Raw genomic sequence first — 24,599 nt, forward strand, 5'->3', positions numbered from 1 at the left:
AGTTGGGGGTGGGGCATGGACGCGCAATATTTACAAAACCTGAGCTCCCTGGTAACCTGAAATCAAACGAGCTGACGTCAGGCAGTAGTCGTATTTACGTCACTCGTCGACGCATTTTCTTTAGAGTAACCGCGTTCGCCATTTTGTAAATTTCTGGACAAAACTGTACCTACAATTTACAAATAAGGAAAAGCTTTATTTAGAAGAAATACATTTTAAACTGTTGCGTTTTCAATGTAGTTTCAACAAATTACAATTTCGAATAGCGCGTGAAAATATTGCAAGGTGTGTGCGTCTATTTCAAAACTGCACAACTATTATGTCCTACAAATAAAAAAGATACTGTGGCCGTAGTTGATTTGTTGACATGCACTAAAGGCCAGTAGGCAATTATAGTGGTCAACCCCCGCTCTCGTTCAAGATGGTCGCTAAGCTACCTCTTTTGGCGCCAAAACAGCTACTCCCTCTTCCATTTTGTTATTCAAAGTTAGGAGACTGCGCGAGCGCCGTTTTCCTCAGTCACAGCCCCGGGTCGAGGCAGGCAACGGGAGGGCGGGCTCGCAGGGTTATCTGGGGCACCGGAAGCGGAAGCTAAGCTTTGGTCCTAACACAGCGGCGGCGGCAGAAGGTGGTGGGGGGGAATACCACACAACACCGAGCCCCGACCATGGACACTAAGAAGATGCGTGTAGCGGACCTGCGCACCGAACTGCAGCGGCGCGGACTTGATTCGCGCGGCCTCAAGGCAGAACTAGCCCAGCGACTGGACGAGGCGCTGGAGGCCGAAGGGGGACAATCGAAGAGTCCCGGACCACCGCGGGACGAAAAGAGTGAGGAGAGCCTTCAGGAGGAGGAGGAAGAAGATGAGGAATCGGAGGAGAAAAAAGAGGGAGAAAGCTTGCGGAGTCCTCGGTTCCGAGGGAAGACTAGATCCTTGGCTAAGGCCCAGAGTGAGGAAGGCAGTGAAGAGTTAGAAGGTGAAGAAGATACAGGGAACAAGAGGACGAGGTCACGAAGGGCTAAAGAGGCGGCAGTTCCAGTGACACAGGTGACCAAAACTGCGACTCCGACCAAAGAAGCGACCAGGACAGGCAGTCCGTCTAAAGACGCAACCAAGGCAGTAACCCCCGTCCGTGGCAGAGATAGGGTGGCCACCCCAGGCCGTACTAAAGGCGCTGATGTTAACGATGAAGAGACGACAGTGGAAGAACAACCTGGGTCCAAGAGACGACGATTGCGTGGAAGGGAGCAGCCAGCCACCCCTGTACACGGCAAAGCAAGCCCTGACAGTGAAGTGGAAGACAGCCCAGAGGACGAACCGGAGGCCAAGCGGCCCAGGCTACGAGGCAAAGAAAAAGCAGACATGCCGGTGCGTGTCCAGGGAGCCCTCGGCAAGGGCGATGAGCCGGAGGGTTCGGAAGAAGAGGGGCCGGCAACCGGGTCCCGAGGACTGAGCAGAAAAGGGAAAGCAGGCTCTACAGCTCGTCGGAAAACTTCTCGAGGCAAGGAGGAGTTGGAGAGCTCGGAAGAGGAAGAAGATGTACCACGGCAAACTAGGGCATCCCGACTACGTGGGAAAGAAAAGGTTGATGATGCAGACCATGGGAAGATTAAGCACGATAAGGGTGACGAAGAAGAGATGGTAACGGAGGAAGAAGAAGCGGAATCTAAGAACACTGGATCACGTGGTAAAACGAAAGGTCGGAAAGGCGCTGTTCAAGCACGCGGGGCCACAGAAAAGGCGAAAGATAAAAATGAGAATTTGGATGAGGAAGATGAAGAGCAAGGAACAAGACGATCTAGTCTCCGTGGCAAGCCAGCCTCATCTCGTGGAAAGTCTGGAAAATCTGAGGACAATTTGAGCGAAGCAAGTGAGGAGCAGGAAATGAAGAGCCCAAGGTTGAGGGGCAGAGTAGCTCGTGGCAGTAAGGAAGAGGTTGGTCCTACTGATGAAGTGGCTGGAGAAGTTAAAAGCCCACGGTTGCGTGGGAAGGCTGGAGTTCAACTCCATGAGAAGGAAGGTGGCGGGAGTACCAGTGAAGGGCTAGACGAAGATTTAAAGAGCCCAAGGGCACGAATGACAACTGGCCGAGCAAAGGCTGCAGCTGTGACTTCTGAAAAGGACTCTGAAGAAATGGCGGAATGCTCAGTGGAAGAATTGAAGAGCCCACGGCTTCGTGGAAAAAAAGTAAAGGTGAAAGCCGAAGCACCCACACAGGATGAGGTTGACACTGAGAACACTGAAAAGGATGAAACATTGGTAGATAAGAAGGCTGAAGCCTTAATCCAGAAAAATGTAGAAAAGGAGAATTCAGAAAAGGAAAGAGAAGCACCTCTGCCACTTAAAAGGGGAGAGATTTTGAGACAGGAGCAGGCTGAGAAGGAAAAGGCTGAGGCCCTGGCCCATGAACAGGCTGAGAAGGAAAAGGCTGAGGCTCTGGCCTGCGAGAAGGCGGCAAAAGAAAAGGCAAAGACCTTGGCCCGTGAGAAGGCGGAGAGAGAAAAGGCTGAGGCGCAGGCCCGCAAGAAGGCGGAGAGAGAAAAAGCTGAGGCGCTGGCCCGGGAAAAGGCTGAGGTGCTGGCCAGGGAAAAGGCTGAGGCCAGGGAGAAGGCAGAGAGGGAAAAGGCTGAGGCTCGGGAGAAGGCGGAGAGGGAAAAGGCTGAGGCGCTGGCCCGGGAGAAGGTGGAGAGGGAAAAGGCTGAGGCGTTGGCCCGGGAGAAGGCGGAGAGGGAAAAGGCTGAGGCGCTGGCCAGGGAGAAGGCGGAGAGGGAAAAGGCTGAGGCGCTGGCCCGCGAGAAGGCGGAGAGGGAAAAGGCTGAGGCGCTGGCCCGGGAGAAGGCAGAGAGGGAAAAGGCTGAGGCGCTGGCCCGCGAGAAGGCGGAGAGGGAAAAGGCTGAGGCGCTGGCCAGGGAGAAGGCGGAGAGGGAAAAGGCTGAGGCGCTGGCCCGGGAAAAGGCGGAGAGGGAAAAGGCTGAGGCGCTGGCCAGGGAGAAGGCGGAGAGGGAAAAGGCTGAGGCGCTGGCCCGGGAGAAGGCGGAGAGGGAAAAGGCTGAGGCGCTGGCCCGGGAGAAGGCGGAGAGGGAAAAGGCTGAGGCGCTGGCCAGGGAGAAGGCGGAGAGGGAAAAGGCTGAGGCGCTGGCCAGGGAGAAGGCGGAGAGGGAAAAGGCGGAGGCGCTGGCCCGGGAGAAGGCGGAGAGGGAAAAGGCTGAGGCGCTGGCCCGTGAGAAGGCTGCGAGGGAAAAGGCTGAGGCGCTGGCCAGGGAGAAGGCGGAGAGGGAAAAGGCTGAGGCGCTGGCCCGTGAGAAGGCTGCGAGGGAAAAGGCTGAGGCGCTGGCCCGTGAGAAGGCGGAGAGGGAAAAGGCTGAGGCGCTGGCCCGCGAGAAGGCGGCGAGGGAAAAGGCTGAGGCGCTGGCCCGCGAGAAGGCGGCAAGGGAAAAGGCTGAGGCGCTGGCCCGAGAGAAGGCTGAGAGGGAAAAGGCTGAGGCGCTGGCCCGCGAGAAGGCTGAGAGGGAAAAGGCTGAGGCGCTGGCCCGCGAGAAGGCTGAGAGGGAAAAGGCTGAGGCGCTGGCCAGGGAGAAGGCTGAGAGGGAAAAGGCTGAGGCGCTGGCCCGGGAGAAGGCGGCGAGGGAAAAGGCTGAGGCGCTGGCCCGCGAGAAGGCTGAGAGGGAAAAGGCTGAGGCGCTGGCCCGGGAGAAGGCGGCGAGGGAAAAGGCTGAGGCGCTGGCCCGCGAGAAGGCTGAGAGGGAAAAGGCTGAGGCGCTGGCCAGGGAGAAGGCGGAGAGGGAAAAGGCTGAGGCGCTGGCCCGCGAGAAGGCGGCGAGGGAAAAGGCTGAGGCGCTGGCCCGCGAGAAGGCGGCGAGGGAAAAGGCTGAGGCGCTGGCCCGCGAGAAGGCGGCGAGGGAAAAGGCTGAGGCGCTGGCCCGCGAGAAGGCGGCGAGGGAAAAGGCTGAGGCGCTGGCCCGCGAGAAGGCTGAGAGGGAAAAGGCTGAGGCGCTGGCCCGCGAGAAGGCTGAGAGGGAAAAGGCTGAGGCGCTGGCCCGCGAGAAGGCTGAGAGGGAAAAGGCTGAGGCGCTGGCCCGCGAGAAGGCTGAGAGGGAAAAGGCTGAGGCGCTGGCCCGCGAGAAGGCTGAGAGGGAAAAGGCTGAGGCGCTGGCCCGCGAGAAGGCTGAGAGGGAAAAGGCTGAGGCGCTGGCCCGCGAGAAGGCTGAGAGGGAAAAGGCTGAGGCGCTGGCCCGCGAGAAGGCGGCGAGGGAAAAGGCTGAGGCGCTGGCCCGCGAGAAGGCGGCGAGGGAAAAGGCTGAGGCGCTGGCCCGCGAGAAGGCTGAGAGGGAAAAGGCTGAGGCGCTGGCCCGCGAGAAGGCTGAGAGGGAAAAGGCTGAGGCGCTGGCCCGCGAGAAGGCGGAGAGGGAAAAGGCTGAGGCGCTGGCCCGCGAGAAGGCTGAGAGGGAAAAGGCTGAGGCGCTGGCCCGCGAGAAGGCTGAGAGGGAAAAGGCTGAGGCGCTGGCCCGCGAGAAGGCTGAGAGGGAAAAGGCTGAGGCGCTGGCCCGCGAGAAGGCTGAGAGGGAAAAGGCTGAGGCGCTGGCCAGGGAGAAGGCGGCGAGAGAAAAGGCTGAGGCGCTGGCCCGCGAGAAGGCTGAGAGGGAAAAGGCTGAGGCGCTGGCCCGCGAGAAGGCTGAGAGGGAAAAGGCTGAGGCGCTGGCCCGCGAGAAGGCTGAGAGGGAAAAGGCTGAGGCGCTGGCCCGCGAGAAGGCTGAGAGGGAAAAGGCTGAGGCGCTGGCCCGCGAGAAGGCGGCGAGGGAAAAGGCTGAGGCGCTGGCCCGCGAGAAGGCGGCAAGGGAAAAGGCTGAGGCGCTGGCCCGCGAGAAGGCGGAGAGGGAAAAGGCTGAGGCGCTGGCCCGCGAGAAGGCGGAGAGGGAAAAGGCTGAGGCGCTGGCCCGCGAGAAGGCGGAGAGAGAAAAAGCCGAGGCTCTTGCGAGGGAGAAGGCGGAGAGGGAAAAGGCTGAGGCTCTGGCTCGGGAGAAGGCGGAGAGGGAAAAGGCTGAGGCGCTGGCCCGCGAGAAGGCGGAGAGAGAAAAAGCCGAGGCTCTTGCGAGGGAGAAGGCGGAGAGGGAAAAGGCTGAGGCTCTGGCTCGGGAGAAGGCGGAGAGGGAAAAGGCTGAGGCTCTGGCTCGGGAGAAGGCGGAGAGGGAAAAGGCTGAGGCGCTGGCCCGCGAGAAGGCGGAGAGAGAAAAAGCCGAGGCTCTTGCGAGGGAGAAGGCGGAGAGGGAAAAGGCAGAGGCTCTGGCTCGGGAGAAGGCGGAGAGGGAAAAGGCTGAGGCTCTGGCTCGGGAGAAGGCGGAGAGGGAAAAGGCTGAGGCTCTGGCCCGGGAGAAGGCGCAGAGGGAAAAGGCTGAGGCGCTGGCCCGCGAGAAGGCTGAGGCGCTGGCCCGCGAGAAGGCAGAGAGGGAAAAGGCTGAGGCGCTGGCCCGGGAGAAGGCAGAGAGGGAAAAGGCGGAGGCGCTGGCCCGGGAGAAGGCAGAGAGGGAAAAGGCTGAGGCGCTGGCCCGGGAGAAGGCGGAGAGGGAAAAGGCGGAGGCGCTGGCCCGCGAGAAGGTGGAGAGGGAAAAGGCGGAGGCGCTGGCCCGCGAGAAGGTGGAGAGGGAGAAGGCTGAGGCGCTGGCCCGGGAGAAGGCGGAGAGGGAAAAGGCGGAGGCGCTGGCCCGGGAGAAGGCAGAGAGAGAAAAGGCGGAGGCGCTGGCCCGGGAGAGGGCGGAGAGAGAAAAGGCGGAGGCGCTGGCCCGTGAGAAGGCGGAGGCGCTGGCCCGTGAGAAGGCGGAGGCGCTTGCCCGCGATAAGGTGGAGAGGGAAAAGGCGGAAGCGCTGGCCCAAGAGAAGGTGGAAAAAGAGGACATGGAGTCCCTTGCCCGCGAGAAGGCTGAGTCACTGGGGAAGGCAGAGAGAGAGAAGGTGGTGGTCCTGGCCCGCGAGAAGGCAGAGGACGTGGCTTGTGAAAAAGAAAAACCTGGCCTTCCACAAGCCACTCCCTTTGACAAGGAGAAGACTGAGGCTTTAGTGCCTGAGAAGAAGACTGAGACCATGGCCTCTGAGGAAAAGAGGGCAGAAGCCTTGGTTCCAGAGAAGAAACTAAAGAGTGTTTTGGAAGAGGCTAGCGAAGCTACGCTGAAAGACCAAGCGCGTACCAAGGACTGTGACCAGGTCAGAGAGAAGAGTGTTGCTCCAGAAGAGCAGAGGGTACCAGAAGGTCCACCACCTATAGTCCGCCCAGAGAGTGCCCCAAATCCACAGACACCTTGCAGCCTAAGAATGGAAGAAATGAAGCACGAAGGAATTGGACTGAAGGAGTCTGAGACTGGGCAAGATGGCGTGAATGGGAGACGTAAGCGGACTTGGGAAGAGATGGAGCCAGAGGCTGGACCCAGTGAGGATGGGCAGAGTGGCGATGAAGCACAATATGACGATAAGGAGGGCACAGAGGAAGAGTTGGGTATGTACAGTTTTCCATATAAACAGCCTTTGCTTATAAGCTTTCATTTTAACAAAGTCTACTAAATATTTCCTGTTAACACACCTGGAGCATGTCTAAAATAAGCATCACAGAATGCAGACCAAGTAATTGATTGTTCAGGTCCTTGGAAAAACCTGCACTCAATCCGTACATCACAGTATGAAGAACTAATATAACCTTATGTAGAAATGGGTCTACTCCCACATAAACTTGCCAACCTATTGCACCAAAGCCTCCTGAAAAACATGAGTTGGTTGTGTTTCACTATGCTGCCTGATGACCCATTCCACTGTCAACCCCAGTAGATTTGCATACATTTTGCACCCACCTAATATGCTCATTTTTGTGACCAGGAAGGGGTGGTGATTACTTTGTATCAAAGAAAGTAGTGAATTGACTTTCAAGGATCCTTTAAAGTGAGATGGCCACGGTGTTGCTGATTTGTATTACAGGCACAGACGATGATCCCAGGAGTGAGCGCTCTGACGCTGCTAGCTCTGACGACCAGCGACGTGGGGTGAAGAGGCCCCGTGAAGACCACGGTCGCACTTATCACGAGTACAAAGAGGAGGCATACTACAGCCGGTAAGAGTAGTCTCTATTTAAATCTCACACTACGGTATTCCTATCCTTTTGTTGCCCTCTACTTTTGCCATGTTTGCCTTTAGTTCTGGTTTCCCACACTCTTTGGTATTGTTCCTTTTTTTACTCCAAGCCACCTTCAGTGGGCCCTACTTAACATACTTCCCAGCTCTTCTCCTGTTAAACTCCTCACCCCCTCAGCAAGCCAGTAGATAATAAAGTGGCATACTTGCATCTTTTGATGTAACAGTTCTTTTGTGAAGGCGCATTGTAGGATGTAAAATGGCAGTTGGTGCACTAAACAAGCATTAATTAGCAATAACTTAATGCTGTAGGTGTTTCAGGCGGCAACTATTTAGGCGTGTTAGATCTTCCACTGGAGGGTGGTGCGCAGGAACGATGGGATGAACTGGGAATTTAGTAGGTGGTGGGGCCATGTTTATTGGCGTCATAAACCCTATGATGGTGAAGTGTTTCAGATGGGTTGCAGAGATTTTTCCCCCAATGTTTTCTTTTTAGTTTTTCCCAGTATGATGATAAGACTAACATTTTGTGTGAATGTTGACCGAAGAATAACAATTATCGAAGAACGGGGGTGTTAATCATTTGAGTTCTTATGTGTATTGATGCTCTTACAATGGTGGGATTTTTAGTATGCTACATGGCTGTATAATTGCATTTTCTTGAACTTGGAAATCGAACAAGCTATTAGTTAGCTGTGCTTTCTCTCCATGTAGATCAAGATCCCCGGTGCCAGAGGAAGAAGAGGAAGCTCCTGTGGATGAGGCTCTTGTGTGCCTGGACACATGTATGTTTATTTACGACAGCTTCACATTTTTGTGGATTATTTCCCTGGGTTCTGGTATCATGACAGGGGCATATGCATTTCTATGAATGTCAACAATTTACACAAAAATGGTTTGGTCTTGGTTTTCTTTGTGCTTAAATGAAGTGATTCTCCTGAAAATTCTTTAACTGTATGCACACAGGTGTTTGCCTGATCAAAGACTAGTTTCAGGGTTACTGGAAAATTGCTTCTGGTACCACGGCTCTTTCTTTACCAGCAACACTGAATAAGGAGGCCATCAAAAACCTTTGTAATATTTTGAGGTTATAATGGAACTAGATATGAGAGTTGTCTTAAGTTTTTCTGTGTTTCGGGTGGAGTATTTCTTTTCCCCAAGATACATTAAATATAATTGTCTAATTCCAGATACCACTGATCTTCACTTTAAAGTAAACAAAGACCGATATGGAGGCCAGCCTCTCTTTTCGGACCGTTTCCCTGCACTCTGGTGCGGTGCCAGATGTACCTTTGGTGTGTCCAAGGGTCGAGTCTGCTTTGAGGCTAAGGTAAACGTTCTTCTTTTTTTTGTTGTTGTTGTATGGTGGCTATTTGGAATGAGGAGGTAGTGCAATGTCTTTTCAAACACTTACTCTCTCTGTTATATAGCTTTTTAAATTGTTTGAGCACAGAGCACTGCTACAATGAGTTCTGAACATAGTAATCTAACATATGCTTTGGTTCTAATATTAGAGACTGTAAAGCCCAAAACCTTTGTCTTCCGGTTGTGATACACACATGTGCCTGCGCCCTTTCTTGATTCAATTTTGGTGCTGATGCCATTTTTTTAGCAACTTGGGTGACTAAATGAATAGGAAGGTCTTTAGTAATGTTGAGGTATTGGTCTGTTTAAAAAAAAAAGTCCAACCTAGATTAACTTGCCATTCAGTTTCTATTTTCTGATCTCAGAGCAATGTTTTTAATCAATATGCTTTTCCTTTGGTATACAGTGCTATCATAAGTTAAAAAAAATCTCTTGTGGTATACAGAGGACCAGTGAAAGTTGCATGTGAACAGCAGTGAGGATTTCACTTGCGAATGTTGGCAGAATATTCGACCTTGCTGATGCTTGGTTTTTATTATCTTTTGCAGGTCGTGCAAAATCTCCCTCTTCCGGAAAACTGCAGCGAGGTGCCTCTGCTCCGTGTGGGCTGGTCTGTGGATCGTTCATCTTCACAACTGGGTAAATACTCCTATATTTTCTCTTTGGGTGGAAGTTTTTGAGAAGAGCCCATGATAATTACGTCCCACTGTCTTACAGGGGAAGATGCCTTCTCATACGGCTTTGATGGGAGAGGTCTGAAGGTTACTGGAGGTGAATTTGAGGCATACGGGCAATCGTTTGGTGAGAATGATGTCATCGGCTGCTTTGCTGTAAGTAGGGTTACACAGAGGTCTGACCTGACTAAAGAAGGTGGGGGGATAAAAGTGAGTGCCAATCTGGAAGGTGTGAGGGCAGAAAGGGCACAAAGTATAGATTTGCAGAGGGTGATCCTTAGAGCTGTATCATGGGAAACCTTGTGGGATATTTGGTGTGGCTAGGTCTAAATAAAAATGAAAATAGGTTCTACAGGACTCTAAATGAGTGGTGGGTCTTCATGACAAAAATAACTCTGGTGCCTAGAAAATTAACTAATGAATTAGAAAAGTAGCCTCAGTGATTGCCACAGCTGACATTTTTACATCAGTTTGTAGTAGATTTAATTTATTGTCCATGTTTGGTGGTTATTCTGAGTTTTATCACTGCTAAAGTTGGTGTCATGCTTTTTTGATGCTTCATCTTGTGACTTCTGTGGACAACCACTGAATCACTAAGCAATTTCTACTTTTTGAACCTAAAAAAGGACTCCAAAATACAAGAACAAGTACATCCCAAACAAAATATATATTTGATCTAATTGGCAAACTAAACAGTCATGGACTCCCTGAGTAGGCATTGCGGACGCTCAAGGGTTAAGAACTACTGCTTCCTGTGAACAGTTCCTCAACCTATTCATTTTGGGTGCTATCTCTGGGTAGCCAGGATCTTCCTAACTGTTCCTGGTGAGCTCCCTGTGACTAATACATTACATTCCCAACATTGATCTGTTGCAAAATGATTTGAGAGTTAAGTTTACTGTTGTAGTTATGTTAATACTATTTTGTGATTGACTGCATTTGCTGCAGTTTGTCCCTTTCTGTACTAGATTCAGACCTAGAAGCTGTTGTCTGCACTGTCATGTTTTTATTATCTTGTGTATTTTACTTATCCATAAGGGAATCTAGCTTCAATGGGTATACTTGGAGTTCTGTTGGTGGTTAGTAAGAGGTGGGAGAATGGCTGTCCTGTCCTCCGTATTTACTCTTCTCTCACTCCTTGCAGGACTTCAAGAATGACGTGGTGGAACTCTCCTTTTCTAAAAACGGATGTCCCATTGGCATTGCTTTCCAAGTCAGCCAGTCGACTTTAGGAGAACGGCCTCTATTGCCACACGTACTTTGCAAAAACTGCATTGTGGAGTTAAATTTTGGCCAGATGGAGAAGTCCTATTTTGCAACTACAGAAGGCTTTGCCTTACTCCACAATGTCCCACTGGAGGATCGGGTGCGCTCTCCTGTGCCTCCGAAAACTGTGGAGGATTGTGAGGTAATGGCGCCCTCGAGTAGAAGTTTGAAGTCTCTATCTTTGTTGGAAAGCTTCAGCTTTGTTAGAGGAAGTTGCCTTCCGTGGGAGATGCGAGTCTGCTGTCTGAACAGTATCTTCAGTAAAGCAAATCAAGTTAACTTTCAAGCAAGCGCCTGGGATTTTTTAATAATAACTATTATATAGAACATTGCTGATGCCCACTGATTTGTTACAGATTGAGTCTTTATATATCTGAAAATAACAACGGAGTATTATAAATGGGTTTTTGTTCTCATCATGTAGAGAATCTTAACAGATCCTACTAGGTGAACTTACTCATTAAACAAGTGACTGTGTTTAAGTGAGCCCTTTTGTACATGTTTAACGTTGTGGTTGTGTTAAATGTGTAATAGAATTAACATAAAATGAATACAAATTTAATTTAAATGACTTTTAAAGTAACATTTTTCTGTTTTAAAACTTTAATACGTAGATTAATTTTTAGACTTAAAAAGGTACGTAAATATTTGATTTTGGACTAGAAGTACCTACAAACTTACCTGTGAAGTAAATGCACCCACGATGTAAATTAACTTGATGCAATGGTAATCCTGATGCACTTACACAGCAATGTAGTAATTCCAGATGTAAAAGCATGCAAAGCAGCAACTGATTTTCGGGTGAAAAGTTTAATTTGTTTGCATAGTAGCTATTTGGAACATAGTGGTGGCCCAGCAAGTGTATCCTGGTGCAATTACTCCTGTCCAGTTTCCTAGTGGATATGAGTGGATGGGTGAAAGTGAGTTGTATTTTCTTATGGGTGCATTGTAATTAATATCATAGCTTACTGTCTAGTTGTTGGCTTCGCCCATGCAAACTTTAAGCAGGTGTCTAGTATTATGTACTCTATTGTGGAAATCAAAAAAGTCCTCAAGAATAAGTGTATGGGTTTGGAGGGTGGGGTTGGGTGAAGTGGTGGGATTCCTGAGACCCATATCCATGTGATGCGTCTGTAGAATTCCCTTCTCAAAGGAATTGTTCTTCTTTATCTGTGTAGCTGGGGTATGAAGTTTGGTAGACCATGAAAGCACATGTTTTTCAATGGTACTTGCCTGCTTAAAATGACATTTCTGTCCTTGGCCCACTTAATGTTTGGTATTTTGCTCAGGTATGTACTCGTCTCATTGCAGGTACTATTAATGGTCGGCCTCCCAGGTGCAGGAAAGAGCCATTGGGTTCAGAAGCACACTCTTGAGAATCCAGAGAAGCGTTACAACGTCCTGGGTGCGGACGGACTCTTGAAGCAGATGAGGGTAAGTTAAAACCCTTGCTTTGCAAGTCCTGTCATCTTTGCTTATTGGGGCTAACTGTCGAGCTTAAGTGCCATATTCAGTTGATTTACATGTAGTCTTTGCTCTTGCTTAGATTTGTGGTCATTATCTATGTGAACATCAGTCTCATGTGGGGGATCTGTTATGAGCTGCACTACATTTTGGGTTTGTCTGTCAGCTTTATGGCACTTTGGCTTGTCCTGCCATCACACAGGCCATTATCAGTCTTTCTGTGATACCAAAGAAATGTATTTGCGTACCTGTATTGCAGGGAGGGCATACGTAGTTCTTAGCTGACGCAGGAATTGAAAGCGCAATACCCAGGGCACCCCAGATCTATTCACTTAATGCTGTTCCTCTGAATGCTGGGAGACCCCTACTCTTCTTATCCTCATGTTACTTATCATGCAATCAGCGGTGTTGCCAATCTTTTCCCTTTTCTATTAGATGCAGGGACCTGAAGTCCGAGAAATCGATTCTCAGCGTCTGGATACATTAATCAAACAAGCTACTCAGTGCCTGATTCGGCTTGTCCCTGTGGCTTCCAAAAGGAAAAGGAACTTCATACTGGATCAGGTATGCAACATTTTAGCCAATTATGGCGCTCAAGGTTGAGTTCTGACTTTTTCTCTTCCGGTATTTGAAAGTCTAGTTTGTCTCAAAGCCTGAATGTTTTTAAAAGCTTTTGTGCAGAAGTTACAGCGGCCTTGGACCTGAAAGGCAGATTAGACTTAGGAGATGTATACTAAAGTGAGCTTGGATTTCCCCTTCTGTGTGAAGGTGTAGTTCTGACTGCAGAGAGACTACAACTATAGGGCTAGTACAGATACTTAACATGAGATGATGAGGCACTTGCTGTCAAAGTGTCTTGTATGAATTATGACAGCCTTAATACTCCAGTCTCAAAGAGCGTCGGCCAGAGAAATTCAATTCCTATGTCTTTAAATTTAACTATTTAGTTGCTGTCGAAGTTCTCTCACACAGGAATGGGCTTGGTGGTGTGAAAGTGTGGTGTTCAATGACACGTGTGGCTTTAGATACACAGGCTCTGTATTCTCCTGCCATCTATTGTTGGGTTCGGAGACGTGCAGCTTGTTTATCTCCGAAGAAGTCGTTCGAGTGACGAGTTAAGAGGGACTCCTCTCTTTAATGCTGCACATGGGCTCCAACCACTTTTGAGATTTTCTCTCTACCGTCTAGTTTGGACTAAGGTGCCTCTCCATGTTCAACTCGTTCGGTAAATAACTCTTCTTCAAACGAGGTCCAAGCCCTTCTGCTCAAATGGGCTATAGAACCAGTTCCCCTTCATCTAAAATGCACTGTACTTTCTCATACCAAAGGAGGCTGGGTCGCTCAGACCAATACTAGATATCTGACCTCTCGTCTGCTACGTTCTATCAGAACACTTTCACATGGTCACACTACAAGAAGTCATTCTACTTCTACAGATGGGCAACTTTAGACCTAAAGGACCTTACGTCCATATAACCGCTCATCGCAAATGCCTCCGGTTTGTCATAGCAGAAAAACACTACCAATTCAAAGTTCTCCCCTTCCGTGTCCCTACCGCAATATGGGTTTTTAGAAGGGGCCAAGCAGTAGCACACCTACGTCGGCAAAAAATTGATGTATTCCTGAACTTGGATGATTGGCTAATCAAAGCCAACACCCATCTGCAGTGTCAACAACACATTTAGATAATAAACCTGTTACACAACTTAGGGTTTGCCATCAATGCTCCCAAGTCTCACCATCAGCCTCTACAAATTTCAACCATATTTAGGAGCAATCCTCAACACAGTTTGTTTCAGTTTAGCCTACCTCAACCCCGCTCGGATACAAAACTTTCAAACACTTCTACATCAATTTCAGAGAAAGTTTGCTCGCAGTTTAGACTGTTATGCGTCTACTAGGTATGATGGCATCTTGCATTGCTATAGTTCCCAACGCAAGACTAAACATGTGCCCACTACAGCTATCTTTCTCATCAGTGGTTTCAGTCACAGGGTCATCTCCAGGATCTAGTGTTGATAGACTGCCAAACTCATCGTTCTCTACAATGATGGAACACCAACAATTTACTGAAAAGTTGGCCATTTCTGGACACTACAGACACAATTGAGATGGGTTGGGATGCATATCTCAAAATCCTACTATACAAGGAGATGTGTTGGGGTGCAGATCTCAAAATCATACTATACAAGGTCTCTGGGATGCCAAACCTCAGTCCTTACACATCAACTAGTTCGAACGTACGGCAGTATTCCTTGCATGTATTGAAAGCCTTCCTTCCCCATCTGTCTCACAAGGTTGTCCTAGTCCTGACTGACAATACAACAACCATGTACTATCTATAACCAGTATTGGCATAGCCTTTGGGACCTTGTAAGTGTTTAGCCAGAGCTATAGGCTTTGTCAATGTCTTTAAGCTATGTTTCAGAGCAGTGTGGGTGCTGTGCGGCATGTTGAAAAGTTATAATAAACGAGTATTCTAAGCATTTTGCTATCTTATATATAACCAAGAAGAAATTATGTACAACTGAACGACCCAATTAAAGAACGAATTAACATACAAAATGTATTTTTTTTGTCCTTGCAATTTCTTCCTGCCTGTTCGAATACTTGTTGTTGCTTTTTTTTGGGGGGGGGGGGCATAAACAGGAGAGTGGAGGTTGAGAAATAGTACCTGAATTGCAACATGAGCAGCGGACGGACACTAAGGGAGATCCAACATATGCCAGATTCTGGGGGCTGACTGAGGTGGTTCTGAGGGATGCTTAGGTGGTGGTGTGCTGGTGCAGAGATGATAGGTGATGCTGAATGATTTTCAAGTGATGCTGAGGTGTTGGTGTTTTGGTGTGTATGTGAGGCTCAGGTAATGCTGAGTGACACTGAGATGGTGCTGAGTGACACTGAGATGGTGCTGAGTGACACTGAGATGGTGCTGAGTGACACTGAGATGGTGCTGAGTGACGTTGAGGTGGTGCTGAGTCCAGCTGTGGTGCTGAGTCCTGCTGAGGTGGTGGTGCTGCACTGCTGCTCAGGTGGTGCTGAACTAGTTCTCAGGTGGTGCTGTGATGCTGCACTGATGTTGGAGTGGTGCTCTATTGGTGCTGACATGCTGCTGAGGTGGGGCTGCACTGGTGGTGGTGCACTGATGAGGAGCTGTGCTAATACTGAGATGGTGATACTCTAATGCGGAAGCAGTGCTGCATTGATGCGAAGGTGTTGCTGAGTGATGCTGTGGTGGCAATGAGTGATGTGAGAATATCGTGACGTTCAGGGCCCTGACCTAAGAAGACAGCACTGGCATTGAGCCTGTTACAACAGTTACTTCTTTCCCTCACTGAGAAAATGCTGTGTAATTAGAGATTGACAGAAAAAAGAGGCTGGAGGTGGGTGTGTGTGTTTAATGTGCAAGTATGTGTGTACGAGTGAAACTAAAGGTCAAAGGGTGTGTCGTGTCACTTCCACTCCCCTGGCATTTTGATGAATTGACTTTCATGTTCAGCTTCATTTGCGACAGAGCTCCTCAAGCACATTTAAGCCCCTGCAGTTAAAAAAAAAATACAAATTAAGCACTGGATATGATCTATGAAATTCCCTTGATTAGCTGCTGTTGCGTCACACTCTTACCAACCATCCACCTGCAGAACACATCCCCCCCGTCATCTTTTGTTTTCAATGAACAAAACTGCCACACGCTCTTTGTTTGAACAGCAGGAGGGAATTTTTGGACTGTTGGAGATCCATAGTGATGCGTGCGCCTTAATGGACCGGATAGCGGAACCAGCATCACTTCCTCAGAGTCCCTCTCATGAGCATTCAACTGACAAGGCTGAATGTGCGTGGCTTACAGAACAAAACCTTAACTGATTGCTGTACACAAAAGGGGTCATAAATATACAGTAGGGTCAGGGGTAGGGCAGTTAGATGCTGAAAGGGGCGGGGTTCTGGGAAAGAGAGCACGGAGGGCAAGAGAAAAAATGCACTGTTAAGTGGTTTTCTGCGTGTGCAGCTACTGCGTGCTTCCTGAATTTGGTTGTTCGCCGAGAATGGTAGAGGGAACTCGAGAGAGGGGCTGGAGGAGCATGGTTCAGGCGCTGTAAGGCTTAATGAGCCATTACAAATGCCAGATGGCTCCTGTGCACGTTCACGACGCGCATAACTGCATGTTGGTGGCCGGGGAAAAGCCTTTGGCAGCACTTTGAAAAGCCACTTACTAAATGTCTCGCCTGAGACAGCGCATGCGCTGCTCTAGACTCGACCTAAAAACAGGGGGGCACGGCCTTCCCCAGTTGTCACACCTTTCTCAGACCGTTTGCAACTGAGCTTTTCACCATCCCATTCATTTGTTGGCTGGATTTCTGCCGGGAATGGACAACCATCTTGCGGACCTGCTCAGCAGTACGCACCAACAAGTTCATGAATGGGAACTCGACCCACAAGACGTCCATCCTTACTTTCAAAAGTGGGAGGGGGGGTCTTCTCACATAGACATGTTCGCCAGTAGAGAAAACGCAAAATGCCCACTCTCCGCTTCCTGGTTTCCACACCCTTTATCCAAGGGCAACGCACTATGGATGAGTTGGTCAGGGATATCAGCCTATGCTTTTCCACCTCACCCTCGTTCCATTTCTGGTTCGGAAACTCAAACAAGCGTCTCTCACAATGACTCTAGTTGCTCTCACTTCTGCATGTCAACACTGGTTCACAACGCTCCTTTATCTCTCAGTACTCTGAATCAAGGACCAATGAGGCACCCAGACCCCAAGATACTCAATCTAGCATTTTGGCTCCTGAGGTCTTGGAGTTTGGTTATCCAAGCTTACCATCAGAATGCATGAATGTTCTTAAACCGCCACGCAGACCCATAACTACAACCTGTTCTGCTGCAAAATTGTATCATATTGTTTTCTAATGCTAACCTAAACATATCAGTCCTATCAAAGCCTCTGCAAGACATGCTTTACTATTTACTTAATTTACAAAAGTCAAATTTGGTAAACACTTACATTGGATTACACCATGCTGCGATAGCTGCCTATCTCCAAAAAAGACAGCATTTATTGCTCTTCAACATTCTGGTTATTAAAGCATTCATGGAAGGATTAAAGTGTTCCTTCTTGTGTTCCACCAACACCCTCATCTAACCTAAACATTGTGCTTATTAGGCTCATGTGTCCTCCTTTTGAGCCTGTGCACTCATGCTCACTTCAATTTAGATGATAAAAAGTGGCATTTTTAGCCATTACCTCACTTGGGTGGGTTAATGAGCTCCAGGCATCAACCTTAGAAGAACCATTCTTCCAAACACACAAAGAAAAAAATGGTACTTCGGACTAAACGAAAATACTTACCAAAGGTAGTTCCTCCGTTTCATCTCAATAAATCAATTGAACTATTTTTTTTTCTAACCCTGATTCTGTAGCAGAAAGCAGCAGCAGAAGGAGCTCTTCACAGCTTATCTGTAAAAAGCGGGCTCATGTTTTACATAGAACTAAAACTTTCAGAAAAATAATAGTTTTTTGCTTTTTCGCCACCACATATCCAAATCTGACATGGCCAGATTGACAGTAAAAAGCGTTCAGTCTTGCTACATTGAAGCCAAGAGACCTTTACCCAAAACTCCCAGAGTGCACGCTACTCCTAAAGAGGGGGCAACAATGTCTTTTTAAGGAAATATCCCCATAGATGAAATTTCTAAAGCGGCTTCATGGTCTACACCACATACATTTACTAAACTCTGTGTAGACTTTTTAACACTCAAACAAGCCAATGTAGGTCAGGCAGTGGTATGTACAATTTTTCAAACTGCTGCAACTCCTACACGCTAGCCCCTGCTTCTTAGGAGGGACTGCTTTTCAGTCAATGTAGAGCATGTATATCTACTGCCTTCGAGCAGATTACTTACCCTGTAAGCATCTGTTAGTTGCATGTAGTGCTGTAGATTTACATGTGCCTCCCTGGAAGCATGTGGCTTTAGTTTACGCAATTAGTTTATACAATTTTCATGGACATCTTTATACTGACACTTTACTCGCACTCCTCTCTCCCGCCTGCGGGAAAACAATCTAACAAAGGAGTTGATGGCTATGCGCAGGTATCACCGAGAGGAGTTACTCTACCTTGTTTCTTGAAAGACTTCAAAGAAAAAGCAAGTTGCACAACTGAACCCAACACTAGATGGCAGGAGTATGCAGAGCAGGTGAACCTGCAGCACTACATGCCACAAACGGGTACTTACAGGGTACATAACCTAATCCTTCCACTCTGATTAGTATACTTTGTAGCTCTTTGCAGCTCTTTCAGTAGTTCGTTACTTTTGTGTCCTCAACTAAGCCCATTTTAAATGGTGCATTTTCTGTGTCGAGCCAGAAACTGCAGCAGTGATGCATTTTTAAACATCTGCAGTGTAGTTGGGCTTAAAGTTTGTGACCCCCCAAAAATAAGAAAAAAACACCACTACAGGAGTAATCCAGTCTGCAGTGGCTGCATTGGTGTTCTAGCCATAGATTAGAATTTGCTGTTTGACTAACAGGCGTTTTTATTTTTGTTTTGCAATTCTTGCACCCTAACGGTCCCTTTTGTGCCCACGCCCTTTTGCCTGATTAATTAACTTACCCGTTTCCTATAGTGCACAGTTTATAACTCTGCTCAGCGAAGGAAGCTCCAAGCCTTCAAAGGATTTTCCCGCAAGGCTGTTGTGGTGGTCCCAAGTGAGGAGGACATGAAGAGAAGGCTGGAGCTGCGACGGCAGGAGGGAGGAGAAGAGGTCCCCGAGCATGTGCTATTAGAGATGAAAGGTATGGCACCCATGCATTAAAGGTTTATTTACGTCCTGGCTGCTTGATGGGTAGCTATAGATCAGTAAAGTAATTAGATAAAGTATCCAACCAATTTATGGATTATGTGAAGTGATTTAATTGCCACTGTTAAGAGACTCCTGTGTAGTACACTGATCTAAGTTGTAAGCAAGTCTGCTCTCTCATCCTTGTCTTAGATCTCTATCCTTCAGGACTGCTTGAGATTACATAACCGTACAGGAGGGCTTGTAGAGCCTTCAGTGTCGCAAGTGCCATCTCTGACTATCGCCAGTGGCACAGTGTTACTGTTACCTGCAAAAGCCACAATGTGTTGCATAAATACAATGGCTGCGGGAAAGTTGCCTTTTGGTTACCAAAAAGATAAGTTTGGAATAATTGCTGCTAGTCATTTTAAAATAGTTAACAGTGAAAACTTCAGCAGTTAGTCAATTTTGTGTATCAATTGCAGCATCTGATGCATCTATGCGTGTTTAGTTTAGCCCCTTTAATTTTTGCTGTCCTATTAAAGAGCCTGTGACCCAGTGTGCTGAGGTTTGTGCCACATTTATTATTTCTGATTGCAATATGTTGAGCTTTTCATTTTAGTTATGGAAGTTTACCAAAAACTACTTAGCCAGTCTGTGCTTTCTCCAGGGTATCTTGTGATCTCCCAACACTCCACTCCAAATGAGACATTCTGCTATTCGTTCTTTTAACTTTACACTTAAACCCAGCTGTAATTTCTCCCTCCCTCATTCCAGCCAACTTTTCCCTCCCTGAAAAGTGCGACTATGTGGACGAGGTTTTGTATATTGGCCTGCCAAAGGAGGAGGCAGAAAAGCTGGTGGCTGCAAACAAAGAGGAGGCTTTGAAAGTGCTCCCTCCACACGACAAGCGAGCAAATAGACGGAACAACCGCAACCGGCCTTACCGGGGCTTCGGACAAGGCAGCAGTGGTATGTCCTTGTTGTGCAGTGTTGGACTATTCTGTCCTTGAATGGTCAGTCCCACACAGTATGTGTGTGTCTTGGGTGAGTGTCCGTGAGGTACTGTTAACTATTTGTATTCTTCCAGGTGGGGGCTCAGGCAGAGGATATGACAATCGTCCATATGCACAACAGCAACAGCAGAACTGGGGTCAGGCTGGAAACCGAGGGGTAAGTCAAAACAATACTGCATATATTCTATATGACATCAGGCCTACTTTGTCTTCCACCCATGCACTTCTTGTTTATGGAAACATTCAGAATATTTATCTTTCCAATGCCCAACTCTAAAGAGCCAGGGTGGTGGGTGGGTGTGTTTAGAATTTCAGTGAAGGTTCCTATGATGCAGAGCTAGGACTAAAAGTAATCTTTTCTCTGCATCGTTTATTTATTTATTTTAGAGGTTTTTTATAGCGCTGGCTGGACCCGGGGGTATCAGAGCGCGTTACATTTTAGAGACAAGAAAGGTCAATATGACAGGGGACATATATAGCATCAATGTATATAAACAACAAAAAGTCTCCGCCTGACAGATTTCAAAAAGATAAAATATGGGAAATAAGCACAACAAAGTGTAAGATGTGATACATCAAAAATATCAAAAGGCACAAATTGAAAAAAAAAAAAATTGAATTAAAGTTGATTCTTCATTGGTAATCCTAAACACCTGAATAGAGTAGCAAGCTTTAAAGATGCACCAATGAGTGTTGGCCTTGGCCAGAAGGAACCACGGTATAGCAATCGTTCTTTAAATGTGTGCGTGTATAAAAATATATTCATGCTAAAAATATGCATTTCCAAAAATAAAGTATAATACAAATATGTATTTATGTAATGTAAATTGTCTTAATATCTCTGTACTTCAAGTTTTTGTATATCAAGGCAATACTGTCTAGTGAAAGTATAAATGGATTCCAAGTCACTGCTCTACACATGTGCTTAATAGGAACATTTCGTAGCCTAGTGGTGGAATTGCTTGTACTCTAGTATAGTATTTTTTGGTCGGTCTAGGAGAAGCTTATTCGCTAACTGATAGGTTGTGATTCATAATGCTATCCACTTCGCAGTGAATTGTTTATTGTATAATATAACCATAGTAAATGAAGAGCTGATTAGACTTGCGCATCTCCATAACTTTCTGGAGACAGAATTTTAGAACTCTTGATATCTTAGTGGAGGGATTGTTAAACCAGAGTGGAGCAGTTTGGGAAAAGAGCCAGTAAAATAGATTAGGCAAATTAAGTAAAACTCAAACTCTACCGTGGGGAGGAATGAATGAATGATTTATGCTCATTACTACTCTATTAAAATGACAAATATTATAAGGCTCTATAGTTAATAGAGCTTGGATTTTGCTAACTCTTCAAGCTGAGGTTATAGTTATTAAAATTGCCACTTTCCAACAAAGATGTAATGTAACTTTATAAAGGGGTTCAAAAGGGAGTATCCATTGTTTTTAATAATACCATATTAGGTTCTCTTGGAAAAGGCTTTCGAGAAATAATTGACTACTTGGGACCTTTATGAAGGATATCTGTAAAGGATATTTTCTGTAAGCATTGATGGCTGCTAGGAAAACCTTTATTGAAAAGTGTAGTTTTGATTTGGCTAAATAGAGTAAATAAAGTATGGCCTCCTTTTGGTAAGTAATAGGGTTGTGATAATTGTTTTGGCATATGCAGATTGCTTGCACTACATGAAATAGCATTGTCTAGCCGAAGGACAATTAGCTTCTTTTAAAATCTGCATGCACTCTGGTTATAATCCTAGGTGACCATACTGTCTAGCGGAAAGAGCCATGCTGCCAAATATAGTGATTTCTGACTTTGATATAGAATCTGGCCCTGAAGTCTCGATGACAGTTGGGTTTGAGTGGAAGTCTCTTGTGTAGTTTGATGGAGCTAGTTTCTGCTAATTTCTCATAGGGATATCTGGGGCATCCAATACGAATTTCCACACTGGGTTGATAACTTATAAGTCTATTTTCATATTAAAATCACAAATAATTAAATGGGTAGCATGAAGAGTAGTACAAAACCCCCTTGTCTAAGTTCAAGATTGCTACTGCCTCCTTCAGTGTTTTTTGTGTTAATGTGTACATTTATTATTGGAACAATTTGGATTCCTTTATGACCTCCGTCATTAATTTGCCAATACTACTTCGACGTGACCACTCCACCCACTTACTAGCTGCTTGAAGATCCATGGAAATGAAATTAACTATTCCTCCTGAAGGTCACCCATTTTATTAGTTGCCCATTTTGCAAAAACACTGAAATGAGGAATAGACTGCAACCACATTTCCTGCAGTAAAATCACAATAGACCTGGCAAATAGCAAAGAGTTGCATTTTTAAAAGTCATGGCGCTTCGTTGCATAATTCAAAGGCTTTGTCGTCCTCAAACACATTTCAGCCCTCTTTGTTAACCCTTCTGGTGTAGCTTCTACCCCCTCACACCTGGTCTCAGCCCCTAGGCCGGCACCTTCTGTGTGCTCTTAAACACACAATAGCTTTCCACGTCCAGTCATAGTGGCAAGACAAGAGCCTAAAGTGAGTGACTGAAATAGAATGCAAGACTTTCCTGAAAAGGTTTAGTTTACTGGTGTCCTCTGTTTAGCGCAGCATTCATCTTAGCTGAGCTAGCTTTACCATAGATAAGCACCTCAGTGTAATTTGTGGCCGCTGAAGTCTCGCTTCTTTGGCCATGTCAGTCATTCTCCTCTCTGTGCTTCTACATTTTCTTCATGCCCTACAACTGAGAGACTTTTTTTTTTTTTAAAACATGATTTCGCCAAAATGGACAAAGTCAGTTGCAAATGTAGATTTGCAAGAAACTGAAAACTCTGTCTGGAGAAAATGTGGCCTCCCCCAATGCATTTACATAGCCTGACGGATTTTAAACTCCATCTGGCTACTTTTGTAGAAAGCCGTTTTGTTTTGCTCCCATCTGCCTAACCTTCCACCCAATCTCCACTTTTTAGTGCCCATATTCTTATATTTGCTTACTTTAATTCAGCTAGAACACATTGAACCTTAAGTCTAAGGATATATATCTTTTTTTTGGTATGGTTTGAATCTCTGGTCCAGAGATGCTTTTGTAGCCTTTTCTTGTAACCCCGGCGTAATATGCTCTGACGTGCCTGGGCCACAATACTGATGCACTCCAAATTGGATACGAAAGATATTCCCTTTAGTCGCATGACTTGGGGTAGAAGGTTGACGACTTAATGCTTACTTGAAGAGCTGATACAGCGTGGAAGCCTACATTTGGTGTAACGCACTTTCTAGTTGGTGCCATACTTTCATAAAGTGAAAATGAAATTTTTAGCAGGTAATTGCTACATTTAAACTAGGTTACAACTTCAAATGTCTTTTGTGTGCTTGTAGACTCTAACCTTTCGGTTAACATTAAATCTTCTAAGAATATTCCTAATGGCGATGCATCAGGTCTCCAACTAAGGGCATCTGCCATGAAAGATAAAAACAAAATGAAGAATTAACTAATCAGTTTAAACAAAACTGATAACACTAGATTTCGCCCCCCTTTGACATATATATAGCACAGACATAGATCAAGAAGGTAGATGCCTGATTGATTTTAGTGCTGTTTCAGCACTCGACTTGTAAAGTAATGGCCAAGTCCTGGTTATGTCATGTTGATTTGTACTGCACACTAATCTTAGAGAGGGCAATTAGGCAAGGAGTGTGTCCTATGGTGCTTATGTGAAGAGCCATGTCTTCAGCTTTTTGCAGAACTCAAGAAGTGAGGAGGCTCTGAAGTGTTGAAGGAAGTCGATCCTTGTCTTGGGTCCGTTGTAGGAGAATGAGCAACCCAGTTTTGCTCTTGCGCATGCGGCGAGTGAGGCGGAGCATAGGTGTCTGGTGGGTTGGCAAAAGTGCATGCAACTGTTCAGGTATTCTGGGCCTGTGTTGTGAAGTGCTTTGTATGTGTCCGTGAGAAATGTGACTTTCCCACACTTGCGAATGGCGAGCCATTGAAGCTTCCTGCTGTGATGTGGGTGCGGCTTGGGAGGTCAAGTAAGAGTCATGGGGCTGCATTCTGTATGGTCTGTGTAGGAGGCGTTTGAACAATCTGACATAGTGTTGCCATAGCCCAGCCTGCTGAGAGCAGGACTTCCGCCGTTTTGGAGTTTAGCTTCAGGCAGTTGGCTCGCATCCAGTCTATCATGATCATGCAGTTGGTGAAGTTGGTTCTGGTGGAGTTTGTCTTGTCTGCCAGGGAGAGGATGAGTTTGGGGGTCATCGGCGTATGAGATGACGGTGATGTCTTGTGATTGGGTGATGTTGGCCAGCGGTGTCATGTATATGCTGAAGTGAGTAGAGCAGAGGGACGATTATTTTGGGGGCATCTCAGTTTCTTGGTCTTCGTTGTGAAGGATGGAAATCTAACCCTTTGGCTTTTTCCAGGGAGGAAGGAACAGATCCATTTGAGAGCGATGCCAGTCTCGTGGAGTCTTCTGATGAGGGTGTTGTGGGAGACAGTATAGAAGGCCGCAGAGGGGTTGAGTAGGGTTGAGTAGGCTGCGGGCCACTGCTTCTCATTGGTCCAGGATGTTTTGAATTTCACGAGTGGCCACAATGAGTGCTGTTTCGGTGCTCTTTCTGAATCCTGATTGTGTGTTGACTAGAAGATGGTGAAGTTCGAGGGGGGATTGTGGGTTGCTTGTTTATGGCCTTCTCACTTTGACTGGCTAGGAAAGTAGGGATATGGGTTGGAAGTTGCTCAGTTGATTTGGGTTGGCTGTGGAATTCATGAGAGAGGTGCTGATTTCTGCACATTTCCATTCATCCAGGAAAGTCGCAGACGTGATGGAGGCGTTAATGTGGGTCAGGGTGGAGCTGATTGGGGATGTGGTGGGGGAATGAGTCTGTTGGGGCCCTGAGTGGATGGTCTGCATGATTGCCGCTGTTTTGTTT

General features: G+C 47.0%; 1 protein-coding gene across 5 annotated transcripts in view; it reads left to right on the forward strand.

Moving 5' to 3' along the window:
• The first annotated feature begins 501 nt into the window (after positions 1-501).
• HNRNPUL2 (heterogeneous nuclear ribonucleoprotein U like 2) overlaps positions 502-24,599 on the forward strand; it is a 473,541-nt gene continuing 449,443 nt past the window's right edge. For 4 of the 5 annotated variants that reach the window (XR_013601019.1, XR_013601020.1, XM_078660591.1 and 1 more), the window contains exons 1-12: positions 502-6,485; positions 6,959-7,091; positions 7,826-7,896; positions 8,302-8,441; positions 9,025-9,115; positions 9,194-9,306; positions 10,295-10,558; positions 11,728-11,850; positions 12,316-12,444; positions 18,506-18,674; positions 19,436-19,630; positions 19,749-19,831. Coding sequence is in view for 3 of the 5 variants with exons in the window: in XM_078660591.1 (XP_078516717.1) it covers positions 668-6,485; positions 6,959-7,091; positions 7,826-7,896; positions 8,302-8,441; positions 9,025-9,115; positions 9,194-9,306; positions 10,295-10,558; positions 11,728-11,850; positions 12,316-12,444; positions 18,506-18,674; positions 19,436-19,630; positions 19,749-19,831 (7,329 nt within the window). In the remaining 2 variants the exon portion in view is untranslated. The other variant, XM_078660592.1, reaches the window with a different exon arrangement.

The sequence above is a fragment of the Lissotriton helveticus genome, chromosome 9 (assembly GCF_964261635.1).
Source record: "Lissotriton helveticus chromosome 9, aLisHel1.1, whole genome shotgun sequence".
Lineage (NCBI taxonomy): Eukaryota > Metazoa > Chordata > Amphibia > Caudata > Salamandridae > Lissotriton > Lissotriton helveticus.